This window comes from Grampus griseus, assembly GCF_964374135.1.
Source record: "Grampus griseus genome assembly, chromosome: 7".
In the NCBI taxonomy this organism is placed as follows: Eukaryota; Metazoa; Chordata; class Mammalia; order Artiodactyla; family Delphinidae; genus Grampus; species Grampus griseus.
Genome location: NC_139001.1, coordinates 86468510 through 86488176, shown reverse-complemented (window position 1 = coordinate 86488176; position 19667 = coordinate 86468510). Strand labels below are relative to the sequence as shown.

Below are 19667 nucleotides of genomic sequence, written 5' to 3'. Positions count from 1 at the left end.
ACAGTCTGTCTGTGCTTTGAGGCTTTTGAAGTTGGGCATTGACTTCTCTTCTCTAGCTATGAAAGTCCTAGATGGCATCTTCTTCCAATAGAAGACTATTTTGTCTACATGGAAAATCTCTTGTTTAGTTGTAGTCACCTTCATTAATTATCTTAGCTAGAGCTTGTGGACAACTTGCTGCAGCTTCTACATCAGCATTTGCTGCTTCACCTTGTACTTTGATGTTACTGAGACAGCTTCTTTCCTTAAACCTCATGAACCAACCTCTGCTTGCTTCAGACTTTTCCTCTGCAGCTTCCTCATGTCTCTCAGCCTTCACAGAATTGAAGAACGTTAAAATCTTGCTCTGGATTAGGCTTTGGCTTAAGGGAATGTTGCGTCTGGTTTGATTTCTATCCAAACCACTAAAACTTTCTCCATATCAGCATTAAGACTGTTTTGCTTTTCTATCATTCATGTGTTCACTGGAGTAGCACTTTTAATTTCCTTCGAGAACTTTTCCTTTGCATTCACTTGGCTAACTGCTTGGCACAAGAGGCGTAGCTGTCAGCCTGTTTTGGTTTTTGACCTGCCTTCCTCGCTAAACTTAATCATGACTAGCTTTCAATTTAAAGTGAGAGAGATGCAACTCTTCCTTTCACTTGAACACCTAGAGGCCATTGTAGAGCTACTAATTGGCCTAATTTCAATATTGCTCTGTCTCAGGGAAAAGGGAGGCCTGAGGAGAGGAAGAGAGATGGGGAAAGGCCAGTCGGTGGAGCAGTCAGAACACACATAACACTTATGGATTAAGTTAGCTGTCTTATATGGGCATGGTTCACGGCACCCCAAAACAATTACAATAGTGACATCAAGATCACTGATCACAGATCACCATAACAAATATAATAATAATGTAAAAGTTTTAAATACTGCGAGAATTACCAATATGTGACACCGAGACATGAAGTGAACAAACACTGTTGGAAAAATTGCGCCAGTAGACTTGAAGGCAAGGTTCAGTTTGTAAAAAAACACAATATCTGTGAAGCACAATAAAATGTATGCCTATATGCCTATACTCTTTAATCTTTAAAAAAAAAACCCACAACATAAATTAGTGAACAGATTTTAGGCTTCAGAATCGGAGAAACTGAGTTTGACTCTAAGTGTATGGGCTTAAGTAAGTTACCTAAACACTCTGAACTTTGTTTTCCATATTAGTAAATGGACAGATTAGTACCTTCATCTTTTTTGCAAAGCTAAATCTCCAGTAGACAAGCAAACTTATACTAGGTACTCAAAATAATTTATGCTAATTATTATTTTAAAAGAAATCATGAAAAACTGAATTAAAAATGGAGCCTCTAAAACATTGAAAAACAGCATTCTATTTTTCTTTTTGAAATGAAATTATCTTAAATTGGAAAAATCTTCACTTGTATTCATAAAGACATTGTTTGTAGTTTATAAGATCAAAAAGAAATTTACTGTATGTAAAGTGCCAGAACAATTCATATTAGTAAGGTTCCAATACCTGCAGTTCTTACCCTATTCAGCTTGTTCATCAGATTCACCTAAGAGGGAACATTTCACAGCAGTTCAAAGTTCTAACTGTGAACCATGAGGTAATCGAATTTCATGCAACTTCAGTTCTAACCAGTTCCAGTTCCAAGTTTAAGAAAGGGAAGAGTAATGCCAACACATTCTATAAACGATCAACATCTGAAAAAGATCAAATCAGAACCATTTACTCAGGGCTTGCTATAGACAGGAAGCAAATTTCATCTCTCTTGCCAGGAGATGAAAAATATAGTGGGAAATACAACAGGCAGGTTAAATATAGGTTCCCTCATGCCTGGGGGTGTCCCATTCTCCTTGGTTACATATGGTCAAAGTAAGGGGTGGAGATAAAAAAGATGCCCAGTCTAGAACAGCAGTCCCACCAATGTTTACTCTATCTTGGGCCATCTAATATTATGACCTGCATAAGAAGAAGGCTACAGGTGTTGCAATTCATCTTGCTGCCACTGTTACCTAAAACGAGAAATGGGAACTAAGGCAAGGGAAGAAAAAGGTCTATGTGGTTTTCATTTTTCCTCCATCTTTTTCATCATTTGATTGAAAAAGTGACTATTTGAAGACAAGTGGGTCCAAGAACATAGTGTTCATATTTGCATGGTGGAAAATACACATTGTGTTTGTTTTGTTTCTGTTTATCCAGTTTTTTTTCTTTTTAACACAGTGATGTATCATTAGGAAAGCTTCAGGCATGTAAGAGCAGCCTAATCTTGTAAATATTAACTTTACTGAATCACAGCTGTCCTTTAAATCAAGCCCCTAGAGACTATGAGGCAAGTGGAACTAAATTACACAAAGATCTTAAATGGTCATTTAAAATGTATCTTTGTGTAGTTTTCTATGGATCAGAGTAGTCTTTTTGTAAACTTTTTAAAAAAATCACTTTTGTAAAATGAATTCAGCTATTCTGAACTGAGTGTTAAACCAAAGCAAACTGCAGCAATATGATGTAATAGAAACTTATGTATACTAATCTCCTTAATCTTTTACCATCTAAAACATTTGTCTTTCTTTATGACACAAATATATACACATCTGAGTATTGAAGTAATACATGTTCAATGAAAAGGAAAATCAAAAGCTATGGTTTCACTCTCTGATTTAACTATTGTTATATCCAGCTTTTTATTTTTTACCCCCATGCCTAAGTTTAATCATTGACTCAGCAAATACATATTTATTGCCTACTCTGTCCAAGGCACTGTTGCTTGTCACTGGGGGTATCTCTGTAAGGATGAAATGTTTTCTGTCGATTTGGAGCTTTTTATTTAATGGGGGAGAGAGAGAAGTGAAATTTACAAAAAAAATTTTTTTAATTTATCCTAAGTTCTATGTGAGGAAGTCATGGAAGACATATTTGAGGACATAATATTTGAACTTCGATGAATGGGAATTGATAATCAGAAGGGGCTGGGATGGGTGAGGACAATCATAGGTAAATAGCACAGCATGGTCTTATGAACTACATATTATATTATGGTCTGCATTAAAATCTTCCCACATCAGGATTCTGCTAAGCACAGGGTTCATTAGTCCATTGTATGACTCCATTATATGCAATTTACATAACCTATCTCAATTTTTGATATTTTAGATGCAGAATTAAGAAATGGTGCACTTCCTTCTTATGTACAGAGCCTTAACTTATGAGATGATTTCTTTAGGATAAATTTAACTTCATAGTAATGGGCTTGTTCAATCAAAAGATATACACATTTTAAAATATTTTTAAAAAACATATTGCCAAATTCACTCCTGAAAAGTTGTTTCCACTCCCACCAAAACTGTATGGGAGAATCCATTTCTCCATACTCTCAGTAAACCTCTGTATTATTCCTTCTAATTCTTGCCAGTTGGATTGGCAAAAAAGTAAAAAGCATTTGACTCCCTTTATTTGCATTGAGTTTCAACATTGAAAAATATTGTGAACTAAGCAGGCAAATTAGCTGATTAGTTTTGCAGACTGATGTATACTAAACCAATGAAGAGATATAACGATGAAGGACAAGGTTCTGATTTCTATTTTTACTTTGCTGTTTTTGGTTTGCTGCAGAAACATAGACTTTTTATGGAGTGGAAGACATGGATACACGAGGTTGGATTTTTGATAGCTGAAAAAGATTTGGGGAAGATCTACAAATGATGAAACTTTTACTATAAATGCCATGATATATAAAAATTACAGAATATTTTTATTATTTTTTTAATCTAAATTCCATACCACCTGTAGATTTTAATAAAGAAAAGATTTTTAGGAATTCTGGTTAAAAATAAAAATAGTCTGTACTTATTCCAAATGTTGCTCATACAATACCTGTGAATGATTTCTTCAAGTGATAGTACTTTTTTGCTTTTTTCTCTCCTAAGGAAAAACTGGTCTACTTCCTGGATTGTTCTTTCTAGTCGAAAAATTGAATTTTACAAAGAATCCAAGCAGCAGGCTCTGTCTAATATGGTGGGTAGTTCTCTGTTTCTACTATTATCATGTTTACAGAAATATCATTGAATTAAAAGTTTGGTTTCAACAGAAATCACACTAAAGCCTCCAAGCTATCAACATCTGAAAGCAGATGGAGGAAAATGACTCAATAAACTTTTAATTAGATGAAGGGAAAATAGAACTTAGTGTTTGTTTTATTAAGTGGTGCATTTGGAGAATAATCACAAAATGAGATGAATGGCAAGCAGCTCTCTAGTAATGGGAAGGTAACACTTTAAATTAAGGTGCCATTTATAAATGCTTTATTCTTATTTATGAAATGATCACTAAATGCAGCTACTTGCTCAAATAATGTAGTATAAAGTATGTTATAAAATGCATTAGTAATAAATACTTAACGGATGAGACTATGGAAAGCTGTTTTAAAGAATATTATAAGGCATAAATCGTATTAAACCATGTATGTGCATCTTTAATACATGAATTTAAGTTGTTATCTAGCATGCTATAAAGTGCTTCACACATTAATAAATAATAATAAACTGTTTATAAATGACACCTTAATATAGGGTGTTACCAATGAGGAAACACTCTAAGTTAACAGTGATTTTTTATCTTAGTCTAACTGTGACATTCACTGCATCCAGCTAACCTTTCTGAACAGTTCTATGACTCCATCTAATGGAACTAATACAATTTCTGTATCCAGTAGTTATTACAAAGTGAAATTTGTAGGGCTTCTTGATTTGTACCTGGAGGAGGGCCTCATATATGCCCACAGAGATTTGACAATGATAGTCGGAGCAATTCTGAGCTAGTTACTGGGGCAATTCAAGCTCAAAACCTTGCTGCCCGAACACCAGAGCTGCCACATGATGTTGGAGACAGTGGGCAAGCAGCATATCTGACAGCCTCCTGCGTAGGAAGGACTCTGGGCAGGAACCAACCTGCCATACCCCAACGGCCTGATGGGCAGCAGGGAAAAGGGGTCTCCTGGCAGCAATTAACCACAATGAACTAATTTGTATTTGGCAGGTAATAAAACGATGGAAGATTCTTTGCTTTCCAGCCACTAGTCGTGTTTGCTATGTAATCCTCTTTAAATAGGAAATAGAAAATCATTTGCTAGGAGATTTTTTTTTTTTTTAAAGGAGAAGATTTTAGTAAGAACAAAAGGTAGCATTTGGCTTGCTCCTGATAATTGCAATAGCCTTTATCCCCAAGTAGCTTGCTGATTTTGGAGTCTCGGTGCAGTCCAATCTGTAAACTAATTATGAATAAATTAAAAATATATCTCAGTCCTTTGTATTTTTAATTTAAACTGCCTCAGAAATTTGTTTTAGGGTTTTGTTTTGTTTTTATTTTTTGGCTACAGTAATGTTGAGATAATCTTTTTAAGAAAAATAGGGTATCCCTAAAGGCTAGGTACAAAACAACTCCCATCCACCCACGGGTCCTTTGTCTTCCCTTTGAATGAATTCTAAAGGGGAAATCAGGAAGGGAGGAAAGTCACTTGCCTTGCTGAATTTGGCTGCTGAGAAGATGATCTTCATCCTGCTGGGTGAGAAGAATTCCATTGGAGCAGAGTTTATGTGAATGTGCTGGGATAATGGGAGAGATTAGATTCCAAGTTAAAGCATTTGGTTTATTTTTATTTTATTATTTTAGTCTCCTCATACCAGGAGATAGTTATCAGGTGCTTAATTTCGTACAGGTGGAAGAAACTCCCCCTTACTGTAGGCAAACTTTGCAAGTCAGCTCACTAATTGCATGCCTCTAGTTCAAGCTTCAGAACTGTTGTAAATTGACGATGGATTTTACTTTTAGAGGAAATTTGTTAACCTCTTTTTTTTTTTTTTTTTTTTGGCAGTCCCTATTTATTACTTCTAGTCCCATTTTCAGTGCTCTTATGGTTTCTCCCAGACACTCATTGTCTTCAAAGCAAATTCTGGGCAGGAACTAACTGTGTTTTGTGGTAGTAGGGGAAAGAATTGCAGATTCCTGTTTGTACTGCATGGATTGTCTTGCTAGTCAAGTTCTTGGATTCATTTCTAACCAAATATTAAAGGCCTGGTGGGATAGCCCACATTTACCAATTCCAGTCTCAGAGAAATGATATGATGATTACCAGGCCTTGATGAAAGATACTGTGGTTTTATTTTGAAAGAGATTTATGCTCAAGTTTCTGAATTTCTCTTGTGCCCCCTTACACATGTCCTGGTATTACTGTTCATTGTACTTCTGGGAAAGTCTGTCCTTTTCTCCAAGGGGGTCTGTAGAAGCTGCCTAAGTGAGTGCAAAATGTGGCTTAAAAGAGTAAATGGCATTTTAATCTGTACAGGAATGATCTTTGAATGTTAATGCAGTGGTGAGACAAAGCAGCAGAGTAGCTAGGAGAAGGGCTTTGAAGTTCAACCATAGGGAGCTTTATTCTAGTTTTGCCACTTAGGAGCTGACAAACTTATTCAACTGCTTTGAGCTTCAGAATCCTCATCTGTAAAGTAGAGATAGTAATATTTGCCAAGAGAATTAGTAAGGAATAAAATTAGTTAATAAAATAAAAATATGCATAGTAGCCATAAAATAATTATTATATTCTAATATACTCCATTAAAATATAAATATACTGTATTCTATAGTACATAATATAGGGTATAGTATAATTATAACTTATCATTATACTATCTTAGTTTTGCACTTGAATTGATTCACACGTGCGTAGAAGAAAAGGTATATTAATTCAAGGAATACCAACGTGTACTGTCTCCAAAAAAAGAAATATGTATCCATAGGCAGCATAAAATATTGTGTCTGAGCACTGAATAATTCTGAAAATGAAGCCATTTCTCCATTTGGGGTTCTAGATGTAATATCCTGCTTATCCATATATATTTTCCTGGGACCCTCATCTTCCTTCATTGTCTCTTAACCTTACTGCTTTCACATTTAATACAGAATGTCACACAGTGTTGTGCCTGATCCCACATTCCATGTTTGACTATATTTCTTTCTCACTGAAATTCTGTCAGTTCATAACCAAGTCACATTTTTATCAAAAGCAGCCTCCCCCTGAAAAGAAACACAGTCACTTTGCTGGTGTGTGTAAATCAGAGATTCATAGGCTCTGGGTCCTCAGTGACCTATTCAAGGAAAAGGAGGACTGACCTATTCTGTTTTTCTTTTTTAATGACATTAAAGAGTAAAGTACTGCCTACTACTACTGTCACTTTCTAACAGAAAGGACATTGTATAATACCCCAATCCTAAATCTAGGTGGGATAAAACCTCAAAATTAAAGACAGTCTTTACCAAGAGAGGAAACCATCTCCCTCCTATGTCTACATACATTGTCTCTGTTTTGTTCACTTCACCTCAGACCAGAGAAAGTTTGGTCCAGACTGGCTGGCCCTCCTGTGAAAAGGAGCATTGGAAAACCACTGGTGTCCTTAGTTCCGGATTTTCTGGATTATAAAGGAAAGGACAGTGTTCTTACTCTGTATTCTGATTTGTAACTCACTTTAAAATTTTAAAATATTGTCACTGGAAAATAATGCAGAAACCATTTTTAGTAAAATGTATAAAACATGTATGTATATTTTAACAGTTATAATCAAACTTCTACATAACCACCACCCAGGGCAAGATGCACACCCTGCCAGCCCTCCAGAAGCCCCACCCCTGCCTATTGTTTGTATGTCATCACAGCCTCTTCCCTTGCCACAGACTTAGATGGCATTTTAGTCATTATTTTATCACCCTTTATTATTTTCCCACCTATATCTGTAGCCCTTAAAAATATAGTATACTTTGCTTTTGAATTTATAAAATGGAATCACAGCATGTGTTTCTTTTGTTTCTTGCTTCTTTCTCTAAATATCAATATGTCCTGCTTTTTCCTTCCTTTCATTTTGTTTTAATCATTTCATATTTTTCTTTACTGTTTTAGGAGTGATACACTTGGTGTTCTGTTAGTGACTTGCCTAGAATTATAACTTATTGAAGACTAAAGCTATTCAAATATTACTTTAGAATAGTTTTAATTCACTTATCACCTTCCCAATGTATATGCTATTTCTGTCTGTATTTTAATTCTTTTTTAACAGCACTAGACATTATTTATTCTCTTTTATAGAATCAATATTGATTTTTATTTGCCCAATATTTGCCATGTTCCTTGTTATTTATATATTCCTGTATCTTAGACCTTCCCTCTAGGATTATTTTTTCTTCTATTTGAAGTATATTCTGAGAAATTCCTGTAGTAAGGGTCTTGTCGTGACACTCTGTCTCAGCATCTGCTTGTTTCAAATGTCTCTATTTCTCCATCATTTTGGAAATATATATTCTCTCTGGATATAGAATTTTGAGTTGGCAGTAATACTCTTTTGGCACATCAAAGATATCATTCCACTGTTTTCTGTCATCCATTATTGTTATCAAGAAGTTACCTGTTAATCTAACCACTGTTCTTTGGTCCCTCATAATATTTTCTCATTACCTTTGTGTTTCCACTGTTTCACTGTGATGCATCCAGGTGTCAATATCTTTTTATTTTCCCTGCCTGGATTGTTGGGCCTCTTGAAATTGATTATAACTGTCATTAATGTATTTTACAAATTTCCAAGCTATTATCTTCTCAGATGTAGCTTCTTTTACATTTTCTCTCTTATTTTCTTCTAAGCCCCTAGTTAAACCTATGTTAAATTTTCTCACTCTATCCTCCACATGTTTTATATTCTTCTTTCTTTCTGTCTTTCTGAACTGCATTCCAAATAACTTATCTTGATTTATCTTCTAATTTAACTCAGTCTCCCTTTGTGATAAACATTATTTTTATTTCAATTATTATAATTTTTATTTCTAGAAGTTTGTTTCTTTTTTAAATTTACTATGTCATTTGTTGTAGGTTTTTTTCCTGAATGTTAAAGACTCTCTTTTATTTTGTGAAAATTAGAAGGCATAGTTTTTTTATATTCTGTGTCTTGTGATTCTAGCATCTGAAGTCTACATCAGGCTGTTTCTACTGGTTCTCACTCATGTTGCTTTGTTTCCTTGTGTGTCTGCTTATCTTTGACTGTGTGCTAATCATTGTTATTGAACTATCATGGGAGGTTCTCTGAGGCCTGGAATAAATGTGTCCTACTCCAGAGTGTTTTGTATTTTTCTAAATTGTCTGGGGGCACTTCCAGTGATTGATTAGATCAATTTAACAGTTTAAAATTTTTGAGTTATGTGTACATAAAAGGAGGGCTACAGCTGTGCTACACTTTATCAGGGACAGAATTATTGTTCACTCCTTCTTCTCTTAACATTGTTCATCTACAAAGGCGGTCTTCTTTATAATCCCTTGGGATTGGAGAAAGGGAACAAGTTGAATATTGGTTCTCCTTTATCCTTTTATAATGCCCTCAGGAAAGATGCAGTTATTTTGATTTGATATTCTGCTTTTCTCTGTGGGTTCAGATTCTCACCTCCAAAAAATATTTACCCTGGATGTTCCCACTATCTTTTCAGCCTTTCAATTCTTTTAAGGTTAATTTTAAAAAGAAATATTTTATCCAGCATTTTTCATTGTTTGCAGTGGGAGAGTTGATCCAAATAGCATAGTTTCTCATTACAATCTACCTCACTTTCATTTAAATATGCATTTGGTTAATCAAGTTAGTGCTATTTATATAAGCCTTGGTGGGAAAAGACTTCATAAGAATATGTATTGAAATCCTACAATGAACAGCTTGCTCGTTAGGGCTACATATAAGGCATAGAGATATAATCAAGATATAGTCTTTGCTTTATAGCATCTCTGCCAAAAAATAGGATGAGATGAAATAAGAAACATAGGAGAGTGTTTTTTTTTGTTTTGTTTTGTTTTTTAACATTTAAAGGAGGGACAGCTCACATCTGTGAAAGATTTGAATTAGGCCTTGAAGGATGGTTATAATTTCAATATGTGGAGATTTGTGGGCAGGGAAAATTCCAGTGGAGTAAAAAAATATGAACAATGGCATGAAACTGAAAATGGGCAAGGTCTGTGTGCTAAAAAGAGAAATGAATTTTTTAGTTCGGTTGGAAAATAGGATAAAAGAAAAGGATTGAGAAGAATGCCATGGGCTGAGATTTGCTACCAGGGGCAACTCTTTAATAAGGTGTGTCAGTAATTCTCCAGACATCTTCACCCTAGAATAATCTCTCGTGGCTCTTCTTTTAACAACTACATGCTGAACAGCAGTGTGACCCAGGTGTTGCTTGTCTTAAAAAGACCAGTACTATCACAGGAAAAAGGCAAGAGAGGAGATGATTCTTCTAACTGCAACTCATTTAGTCCAAGAGCAAAAACTTTTGCCTCAAAAGCAGCTACAGTATTATTTGATTCATCTAGTGGCAGAGAAGTCCTAAAGAAACAAGAGTTGTCAGTTTGAATTATCCTCTGAGGCCTTGAATCATACCCCTTGCATTTTTCAGGTACACTTACCTATTTCAGTACCAGCATAGTATTTCAATTGGCTCCAGCAATTCACTTGCAACTTTTCTCCTGTGTATGGGCTATACTTTGTGATTTTAGAGCATCTGCTTGTTATGGAGTAGACCCTGGACTATAGCTATGGGATGTGGCAAATATGCACTCCTGGTTAAAAAAAACAAAATTGATGGATTGCCTCATGGGGAAGAAGCTGTGTAATTTAGAGAACCCATTCATTTATTGATTTATGAACTATTAACAGGTGTCACACAATGTGTTGTTAAACCTTAGAGATATCCAGATGAATAATATATGATCCCTGCTGTCAAGGTGCTTATAGTCCGGTAGGGGAAACAGAATCATATGTAGGTTTATTATAATAGAACATGACTAACATGATAAAGGTATATAAGAAAACATGCTGGGGAACCATAGGTTTAGCTACAGGTAGCTCTTTCCCAAGGAAATTGTTGTTGCAAGTAATGGTCAGCTTATGTATTTCTCCATTAGTTCATTCTGGAAATATCACTTAGGGTCCTTGATATTAAGCCACTGTGCTAGGTATTAGGAAAGACACAAAAATGAAGCAAACTCAGATCTTTCACTTGAGGGTCTAGAAACAAATAGAAAGCATGCCCATAAGTCAAGTAATTGTAGTGAAAAAGTAGACATTGATAGTTACTCCAAAATGGCATGAACAGAGACATGGGTTAGTTTCATGGTAACTAAGAGGAGAGAGATATGGCTCCCAGCTGGAAAGGATTCTAAATATATCCATTAGAGGAAGTGACATTTGAGGAAGTTTTTGAAGGCTGAATAGGATTTCATTGCAGAAGTGGGGGGGGGTGGGGGAATACACTTTACATGGAAAGAAGGGAGTAAGCAATGATAAAATGTGGGAAATTAATTCCTTAATTTGTTTATTTTCCAGATATTATCAATCGCTTGCCTTGCTCCACATACTGTGCTAGTCATTGCTCTTAAAAATGTTTCTTGGTGGTTCCCTGAGTCCTAGGGTGTATATGCCCCAGTCCAGACTATTTTGTGTTTCTTCTGTAAGTTGTCTGGATGCACTGCCAGTGAGGGATTGCCTCAAAAAAAGTTGAGGAACATTGTTATAGGACAGCAAGCACTCTAACTTGGTTAGAAAGTCAGTGTGGAATCAGCTCATGAAAGACCTTGAACAGGGTTGTGGGAGGAGATGATTTCTTTCTGTAGGCATTGTGGAGCCCTTTATAGTTTATACTGCATATGCTCAAATTAAGAGAGATTCAGAGTTTTCAGAGACAGTTTGGGGAGTTAAGATATATTTTTCCTACAGTTAAAAAAATGAAGGTAGGACTTGTTAAATTATCTGAAAAACCTATTCTAAAAATATATGGAAATAGATGAGAGTAATAACGCCTGTGCTCTTATTGACAAAGATAATAGCAAAACGGCTAAGTCTGTCATCATTATGGCCCCATGCATTTAGTAAATCACAGGGCATCTTCTTACTCAGAATGTATATTAATATTCTCCTATGACCTGATCTTTTAGCAGCATGGTCATTGCTAAAGAAGTCCTAGTGCAAAGAAAGCAAGCAGGGTAATTCTTCTAGGAAGAACTAAAAAATATGCAGTGCCCAAAACATGGGTGTATCAGCACATTAGTGAGCACCAGTAGCAACCTGGAGGTGTTTTCATGTGATTCCAGAATATATGTTCAGTGTGGTACCCCACTGAGATAAATGCATCATTCAAAGTCTATTTCTGATTAGGAAATTTCTTGTCTCCACAGCCACTAAAAATCAGACCAAGTGGACCTTACTTCCTTTTATATTTATCTCATGGTACTCAGAAAACTTAGTGTCACTTTTGACATAAATTCAGAAGTATTATAAACATTTTAGGGACTATTTCTCCCCTCAAACTGTATAGTTCTAAAGCCAGAATGTTTGATATGGAGGCTACATGTTGATTGTGTATGTAACTGGGATTTTTGGGGCTACTTTTATGTTTTTTACTTTACGTTGTACTAATACTTCTAATCAGAGGCAAACACTGGCAAATTTTACTTCTAGTGACAGAAAACTCTTCCAAGGCATTTAATAAACTATTAAGTTTTTTAGACCACTCATTCAGCCATAACCTTGAAAGCAAAAAGAGTAATATAAAAGACTTCATTAAAATAATTTGTTTACTTTTTCTTAATATTGTTTACTTCCAGTGCAAATAATGAGCACAAGCATTAATTAAATAATGCAGTATATTTAATGTTCATTCACTGTAGCATGACTTTAATAAAAAAATGGACTTATTTATGGGAGTAAAATGATGCAATTTAGCAAAAAAAGATGAAAATAGTTTCAATCAGCAAGCTATTCATGAATTATTGAGTAATCTGTATAAAATGAATGTGGAATGATTTTATCTTTGTAAAGTGAGTGTTCAAAAAGATCATAAAAATGGAGGTGCTCAAAAAGATCATAAAAATGGAGGTGCAAACAATAGATCTACCAACCTTAGCCTAACGAAGGCATTTTAAATTCTCACAATAATAGTGCTCTGGTGAAGTCAGCATGGTTAACATTAGGGCAGGTTGCACTATCATACGGTCTCAACATACATTTAAAAATTAAAAGAAAAAACAGTCCAAAACCTGGAGGATGACAGGTGGAGATCAAAGAAATAAAGGAAAAATGAATTCTAGTGTTTTATTAACACAAACTTTGTAAGGAAAAAAATGAAATCAAGTGATCGATATTAATATAAATGAAGCCATGTTCTCTGGTTATAATTTTCTCAAGATTTGGCCATTAACCACAATAAATTCTGTATCGTACATAATTTTTAATAACCACAAAAATCTATGAAATTGATAGGATGCCTTATAAATGGGTAATAGCTTACTGTCCAATAAACCTCACCTTAGGCTCTTTCAGAAAAGTATTTTAATTATGAAGCTTGACTCTCTGTGGTTCATCATTTTGGTCAATGTAATACATCTGATTTAGAGCTTACATTTCTCTAAGATAAAACGGACTTTTACTCCACGGTGCATTTTTAAATTTACTGAATATATGTATTTATTCTTCCTTTAAAAGTCACTACTAAATTGAAATGCTCTGGGAAGCAGTATACCGTATTAGGTAGAAATAGGGGCTTCTAAGTCACACAACCTGGGTTAGGAATCCCAGGTTCACATTTTATTTGTTGCTACAATTCTTTGATGTATCAGCGGCAGTATGGGGTTAATAAGAGTACCTACCTCATAGAGCTATTGTGAGATTGTGTGAGAAAATTGATGTAGCAAGCCTGACACACAGCAAAGATAATAAATATTAGTTATATTTATTATTGTATTATTGGTATTATTATTGCATGAAGCAATTGAGTATAGTGGTTAAGAGAACAGACTTTGGAATCAGAATTGGATTCAAATGCACAAACTCACTTAATGACAGTATACTTCAAAATCCTTGTCTTAGTTTTCTTAACAATAATATCAAGATTTTTCAGGTAAAGAAACACTACCTGCTGTCCAAATACAATTCAAAATGTCTTCAGAACCTCATTTCTTACTCATACCATAGGCCAAAACAGATATTCCTGGTCAGCTTTCTGCTACATTGTGCTTCTCCCATCTTTTGGTTCTGTCATCCCCTAGTGGCAGATGAAGGAAACGTTAAGAGAGCATAGGAAAATCTGCATGCTCTTTAAAAGCTGTGAGCCCAGAGGTGTCTCACATTGTTCTTGTTCACATTCCAGTGATGAGAATGGGTAATGTGGCCACAGGTTGGTGTAAAGGGGGATAGAAAAAAATGGAGCCTTTGGCTGGTGAGCTATTGGGATGGCCAAAAAGTTCTTTTAGGTTTTCCTGTAACATCTTATGGAAAAACCAGAATGAACTTTTTGGCCAACCCAATACTTTCCAATGACAACTCTAGACTCCTGAAGAGAGAGCCCTGCACACACTTCAGTGGAGAGCTATGCCTCCCTGACACAGGAGAGTAACATCAATTGTCTCAGTCCGGATTCCCTAGAAAACAAAGCCCAAATTAAGCATCCATGCTTTATTTGGGAGACATGAGCCCAGGACACAGAGAGTGAAGTAAAAAGGAAGTGAGGCAGATGATGCAAAATAGAAGAGAGGATGTGTTATCATGCTGGCTACTACTCTACAGTGAGCCTCAGAGACACAGAGAACCACTGGGCAGGTGCACCACTTGACTTGCAAAAAAGCTGCAAATAAACTGGAGAAAGCATGAAGCAGTCTGTAGGAGGAAGGGATGGAGGTAGGAGAAGGAATATATTGACCTGTTTCTTCCCATTTCTTGCTTCCTTTTGGTTAAAATTTATCACCCGGAGTATTTTCTCCCTGTATTATGTGGATCCTGGGCACACCCTTAGATGGCTATGCAGAAGGTCAGATCCTACACCCTGTAAAATAGTATTTTATCTAAATCTGGATGTGGTAGGGATCTAAAAGCCAGTCTGAACCTTGGCAACCAGGAGGGCCTTGCATTCCAAGAAGGTGTCTGGTCATCCACAGGAAGTGGGACCATATGGGCCCAAGCATCACTGGTCATCTACAGGGACAACTGAGGCAGACTGAAAGAATGAGGGTCTAAGGAGGGAATCTGAGGAGGTGCCTGAGGCATCAAAAATGTGCCCAAATTGATCACATTGCAGAATTAAATAGTTTTTACATAGTGTAAATTTAAGGCAATATAAGCATGCAACAAACGTAGATTAAATAGAAGCTATTATATTTATTCTAGCAAGATTTTGATTCAGGAATAAATGCAATAAATTCTTAAAAAGGGGAGAATACTTTCTCCTCAACAAACAAACAAACACATAACATTCTAGTGCCCCAAATCACTAACAAGGCTTTGCTTTTCTGAAAATCTGGTTTGATTTGGTCTTGTAATATACTGAGAAATTTCACTGGAGAAACAATTTCAGTTATTATTAACACCATTTATATTCATATACATAAAACCCACATCTTAACAATCAAAGTATCCTCTTCTATGTTGACAGCGGCCATACTTTAGACATTAATAAGATCAGGTATCCATTCAGCACTCTTTCCTAAATCATTTTGCCCAAATGAGAATTTATAAGTGAGTTTTATCCTCCTCCATGACTGATTTTCCAGAATCAAAACCAGTTATGTGATAAAACTTAATTCCTCTAAACATATTTTGTGTTTCATGTTTCAGACTGATAAGGACAATCTGAGTCTATATTCTGGAATAGCAATTAATCCAAAATAAAAAATGGTAGCTAATAAACTGTTTCATAAAATCTGAGCCTTGACTTTTTTTCAACCACATCTAGTAATAAGGGTATGAGAATGAGTGGCCCAGTGATTTGTTGCCCACACACATGGCCAATCTTCATCATGGAAAATGCCATCAAGCAAAAGAGCATCTGGCCTTTGATATTTTCTTAATATACATTAAAAGCCCCCAAATATCCCATAAAGAAAAATGGGAAACTTAATCCCAAAGGTTTAATCTAAGTCAGAGAAAAATATATTATGGAGAGACAACCCTGTCAGCTATTATTGAGAAATGGTAAAGATGGACTAAGAGAATAATAAAAATCAGAAGTGGACAAGACCTAAGATCAATTTTTAATGACTTCACATTTCTCCAACAAAGAGGCTTTTATGTTTTGTCCAGAAGCAGTAACTTTTAAATAATTCTATTTAAATATTTAAAAATCATTTATATTTTAAGTTTACCCAGAATAGATATATGTCTACTCTTAGGCTTAAGTTTATATTTAGTCAATTTTTAAAAGTACATTTTTATAATGATGTACAATGTGATACATTGGCATCATGTAGTTCAGCAGACTTTTTCATGTGTTTTATAGCTGTAGAATCAGAAATACGTTTTCTATTAAAGGATTCTTTAATTTCAGATGGAATAAAATCTTGACTGTCTTCCAAGTAAATTCTACAACTTTTCTGAACTACTTATTCCAATATTTAACAACACTTAAACACTGATAATTTTCCCTTCTAATAAAGCCTAGTCCCTAAAGTTGTTCTTCAAGCCTAGGTCTTTCTGCTTTAACTTTGTAAAAATAAACAGTTGATTAGGATCATTTTTATATAGTCCTTCGTTTACTTATCTTAGTTTTCTTTTCTTGAGGCTAATATTTTTATTTGCTTGACTTTTACCAAAATCACTTTAGCTTTTTCTGGCATACTTTTAAATTCACCCCAAATCTCTATTATTTGCTTCAATTTTGCCATAAGATCAGTTCCTATTAAAGGTCAGTATAAATGGGAATGTAGTGATTTTTATGTCCTAAATATTTCTCATTTTGTAAACTATAATTCTGAGCTGTATTCTTAATTTTATTAATTCATTTGAATGAATCTGGAAATTTTCTGTTGCAATTTTCCATCCAGTTCATAAATTCATTCAAAGGTTAACAAACTTCTGTTGAGTGCTTACTTTGGGCCACTTTGCTAAATTTGGGGAAAATGAAGACCGATAAGACAAACCCAGCTTGTTCTCTGATTGTATAGCTGGGGGAAAGAAACACATCAAAAAGTAGTTGCAATGTGTGAATAACAAAACAAATTGTAAAAAAAAAAAAAAAATGTTTTTCAGAGTAGGGGAAATGGTAAGAAGGAAAGAGTGACTGTGCCTGCAGAGGTGAAGGAGAGCCTCGTGGAAATTATTTTGGAGTTACATCATGAAAATTAGCAGGATTGGGGCAGATGGCAGGCAAAGAGAGTGGATGAAGAGAGAAATAACTGTGTTCCAGATGAAAAGGGTACATGCATACTCACTTCCCCAAAATATAGAGTTGTGAAAGCATGTAGCATTTTGGAAACTGCCTGGAATTCAGCATTGCTGATGTATAGAAAAAAGGAGGGATGAATGGAACTGAGAAGGTGGTTGGGGGATGATGAAAAGAAGCCTGTATACTCTACTAAGGGATTTGTACATTATCTTGTGGATAACAAGTTTTCTAGGAGAAATATTGTGAGATTTGTATTTTAGGAAAAAAATTCAAAATGTGGAGAATGAATTGAAATGGTTTTTACTGAGTTCAGAGGAAATGGGAAGGAGAGAAATTCAGGTGAGAGAAAATAAGAACTTAAAAGAGTTTGTGATCTCGTTCTAGAATTTGGGCTTTGTACCTTTTGGTTGTGGCTATTGATGGAAAGAGGAGAACTAAGAAAGTGAAGAGAGTGAAGGAGATAAATGATTAGCCAAGACAAGCAATAGAAAAAAGGGGACAAGTCTGAGAAGAAGACAGTGATTTCAAGGAGATGTCTGTGCTATATCCTAATGATAGTTAGAAAATAGAGTTTGGACACATAAGAGGGAGCTGGGGACCAGAGGAATCATGGGGAGTTAACATAAATAAGTGATGGATCAGGCCACAGGCAAAATCAAAACTCACAGGAATCATGTAAACTATGAGAAATAATGAAAGCCTAGAACCATAAACCAGGAATTACTAACATTTAAGAAGTTAAGAAGTTGGTTGAGGAAGAGAAGTCAGTGAGGAAAAAAAAAAAAAAAAAAAAAAAAAAAAAAAAAACAGAGAAGGAAAAGTATAAAAGGTGAAAGAATTTGGAGAGAAAATGTCTCCTTAGCTGAAGGACAGAGGATTTAAGAAGGGCCAGCAGAATCTCATAGTACTACAGAGTTCAACCAGAATGTGGATGGGAGAGAAAGCATCAGACTGTTCCTGTTGACCTTAATGGTTAAGACGAATTAGATTAACCAAGGAAGGGGATAAAAGACTGCAGTGGGTTGAGGAGAGAATAGAACAGGAGCAGAGAATGTGACTGCAGGAAACTGAAGAATCCTGGTAATCATGAAAGGAAATAGGTGAGATTGAGAAAACGTGAAGTTGTGGCATTGGTGCTTGCTTTCTTCTATTTTTTATTTTTTTATAATCACTTCAGTGTGATTATAGTCTAAAGGATATAATCTACTTTAGGGAAAACAAGGAATGAGATTGGATAGAATTAGGAACTATAGAGGAAAAACCTTGGGCTGAAGAAGGAGCATCTCTTACTCTGAGGCAAAACAAGACATGCCTTGTGAGTTCATGCAGTATATGGCACTGATAGGCCAGGTAATTTTGATGCTCATAGATGACACTGTCGTGCCCAGACATGGGAGTTCATTGGACAGGTGGACCAGAGTCACAGACCCAGGTCCAGAATTTTGGGAAACAGATGCAAAAGTGGGAAATGATGACACTTACAAGGAAGCAATAGAAAGTGTTAATTCTTACTTTGGGACCTGAAAAAGGCATTATGTGACCTAGCAGGAGGAAAGGATAGGTATGGAGGGGAGGCAGTGTATTGTGTTGTGATAAGGACTTGGGACTTGGAGTCAGATAAAAATGAATTCGTATCTCAGCTGAGGTCCTTATTAAGTGCATGAGCTTATGTAAGGCACTTAACCACTCCCTGCTTGAGTTTTCTTCACATGTCAGTTAAAGGCAATGGTATTAACTTCACAAATTTGTTGGAAGGAATAAATGAGAAGTTGATATAAAGCTTTCAGAGGGCAAGACATATAGAAATTTATTAAAGTTTCTGTTTGTTCATTTGCATTACACAGACTAACTATGAAAGAGGGAAGAATGGCGAATGTTCTAGCACCACAGCTCTATGATCTCTCTGAATTATGAGTAAGCCGTTTGGTGGGCTTGAAAAAGGTAAAGCTTTGGGAGAGAGGTACCATGAGGAAGAGTAGAAACTGACTAGGAGCACATAAAAACTTTGCAAAGTATTCATGACATTGGTCTTGGTAATGATTTCATGGATACGTTGTGTCCTTATCACAGTAACAATAGTATTGCTAAGTAGAGTCAAAAGCCCAGCTGAAGTAGGTGGCCATTATTTGTAATGTTACTACATTGAGTAGTCAAGTTATTTCTCTAGAATTGAGGAATATGAGCAAGATTGTAGAAGAAGAAGAAGTGGATGAGAGAGTGGAGTGGATCATCGAATGAGGGAGGGAGAGAGAGAAAGAAAGAGAGAGAGAGAGAGGCTGAATTGACTGCAGAATCAGAGGCACAGGTCTGGACATGAAAGGAAGTGAAATCAAGGACTTGAGAGGCTGGGGCAACACACAAAGGTGTGCAGATTTCAATAACCTCGAAAATCAAACATAACAAGGTGGGAGTAAGGCAGATTCAGAAAATGGGATTTGTTAGGCAGAAAGCA

At 35.6% G+C, this 19667-nt stretch overlaps 1 protein-coding gene across 1 annotated transcript in view; it reads left to right on the top strand.

The window, feature by feature from the left end:
- ARHGAP15 (Rho GTPase activating protein 15) overlaps window positions 1-19667 on the top strand; it is a 621892-nt gene that overhangs the window by 106379 nt on the left and 495846 nt on the right. Inside the window, exon 5 of the mRNA XM_082658330.1 lies at window positions 3928-4015. Coding sequence (XP_082514456.1) covers window positions 3928-4015 — 88 coding nt within the window. The remainder of the gene's footprint in view (window positions 1-3927; window positions 4016-19667) is intronic.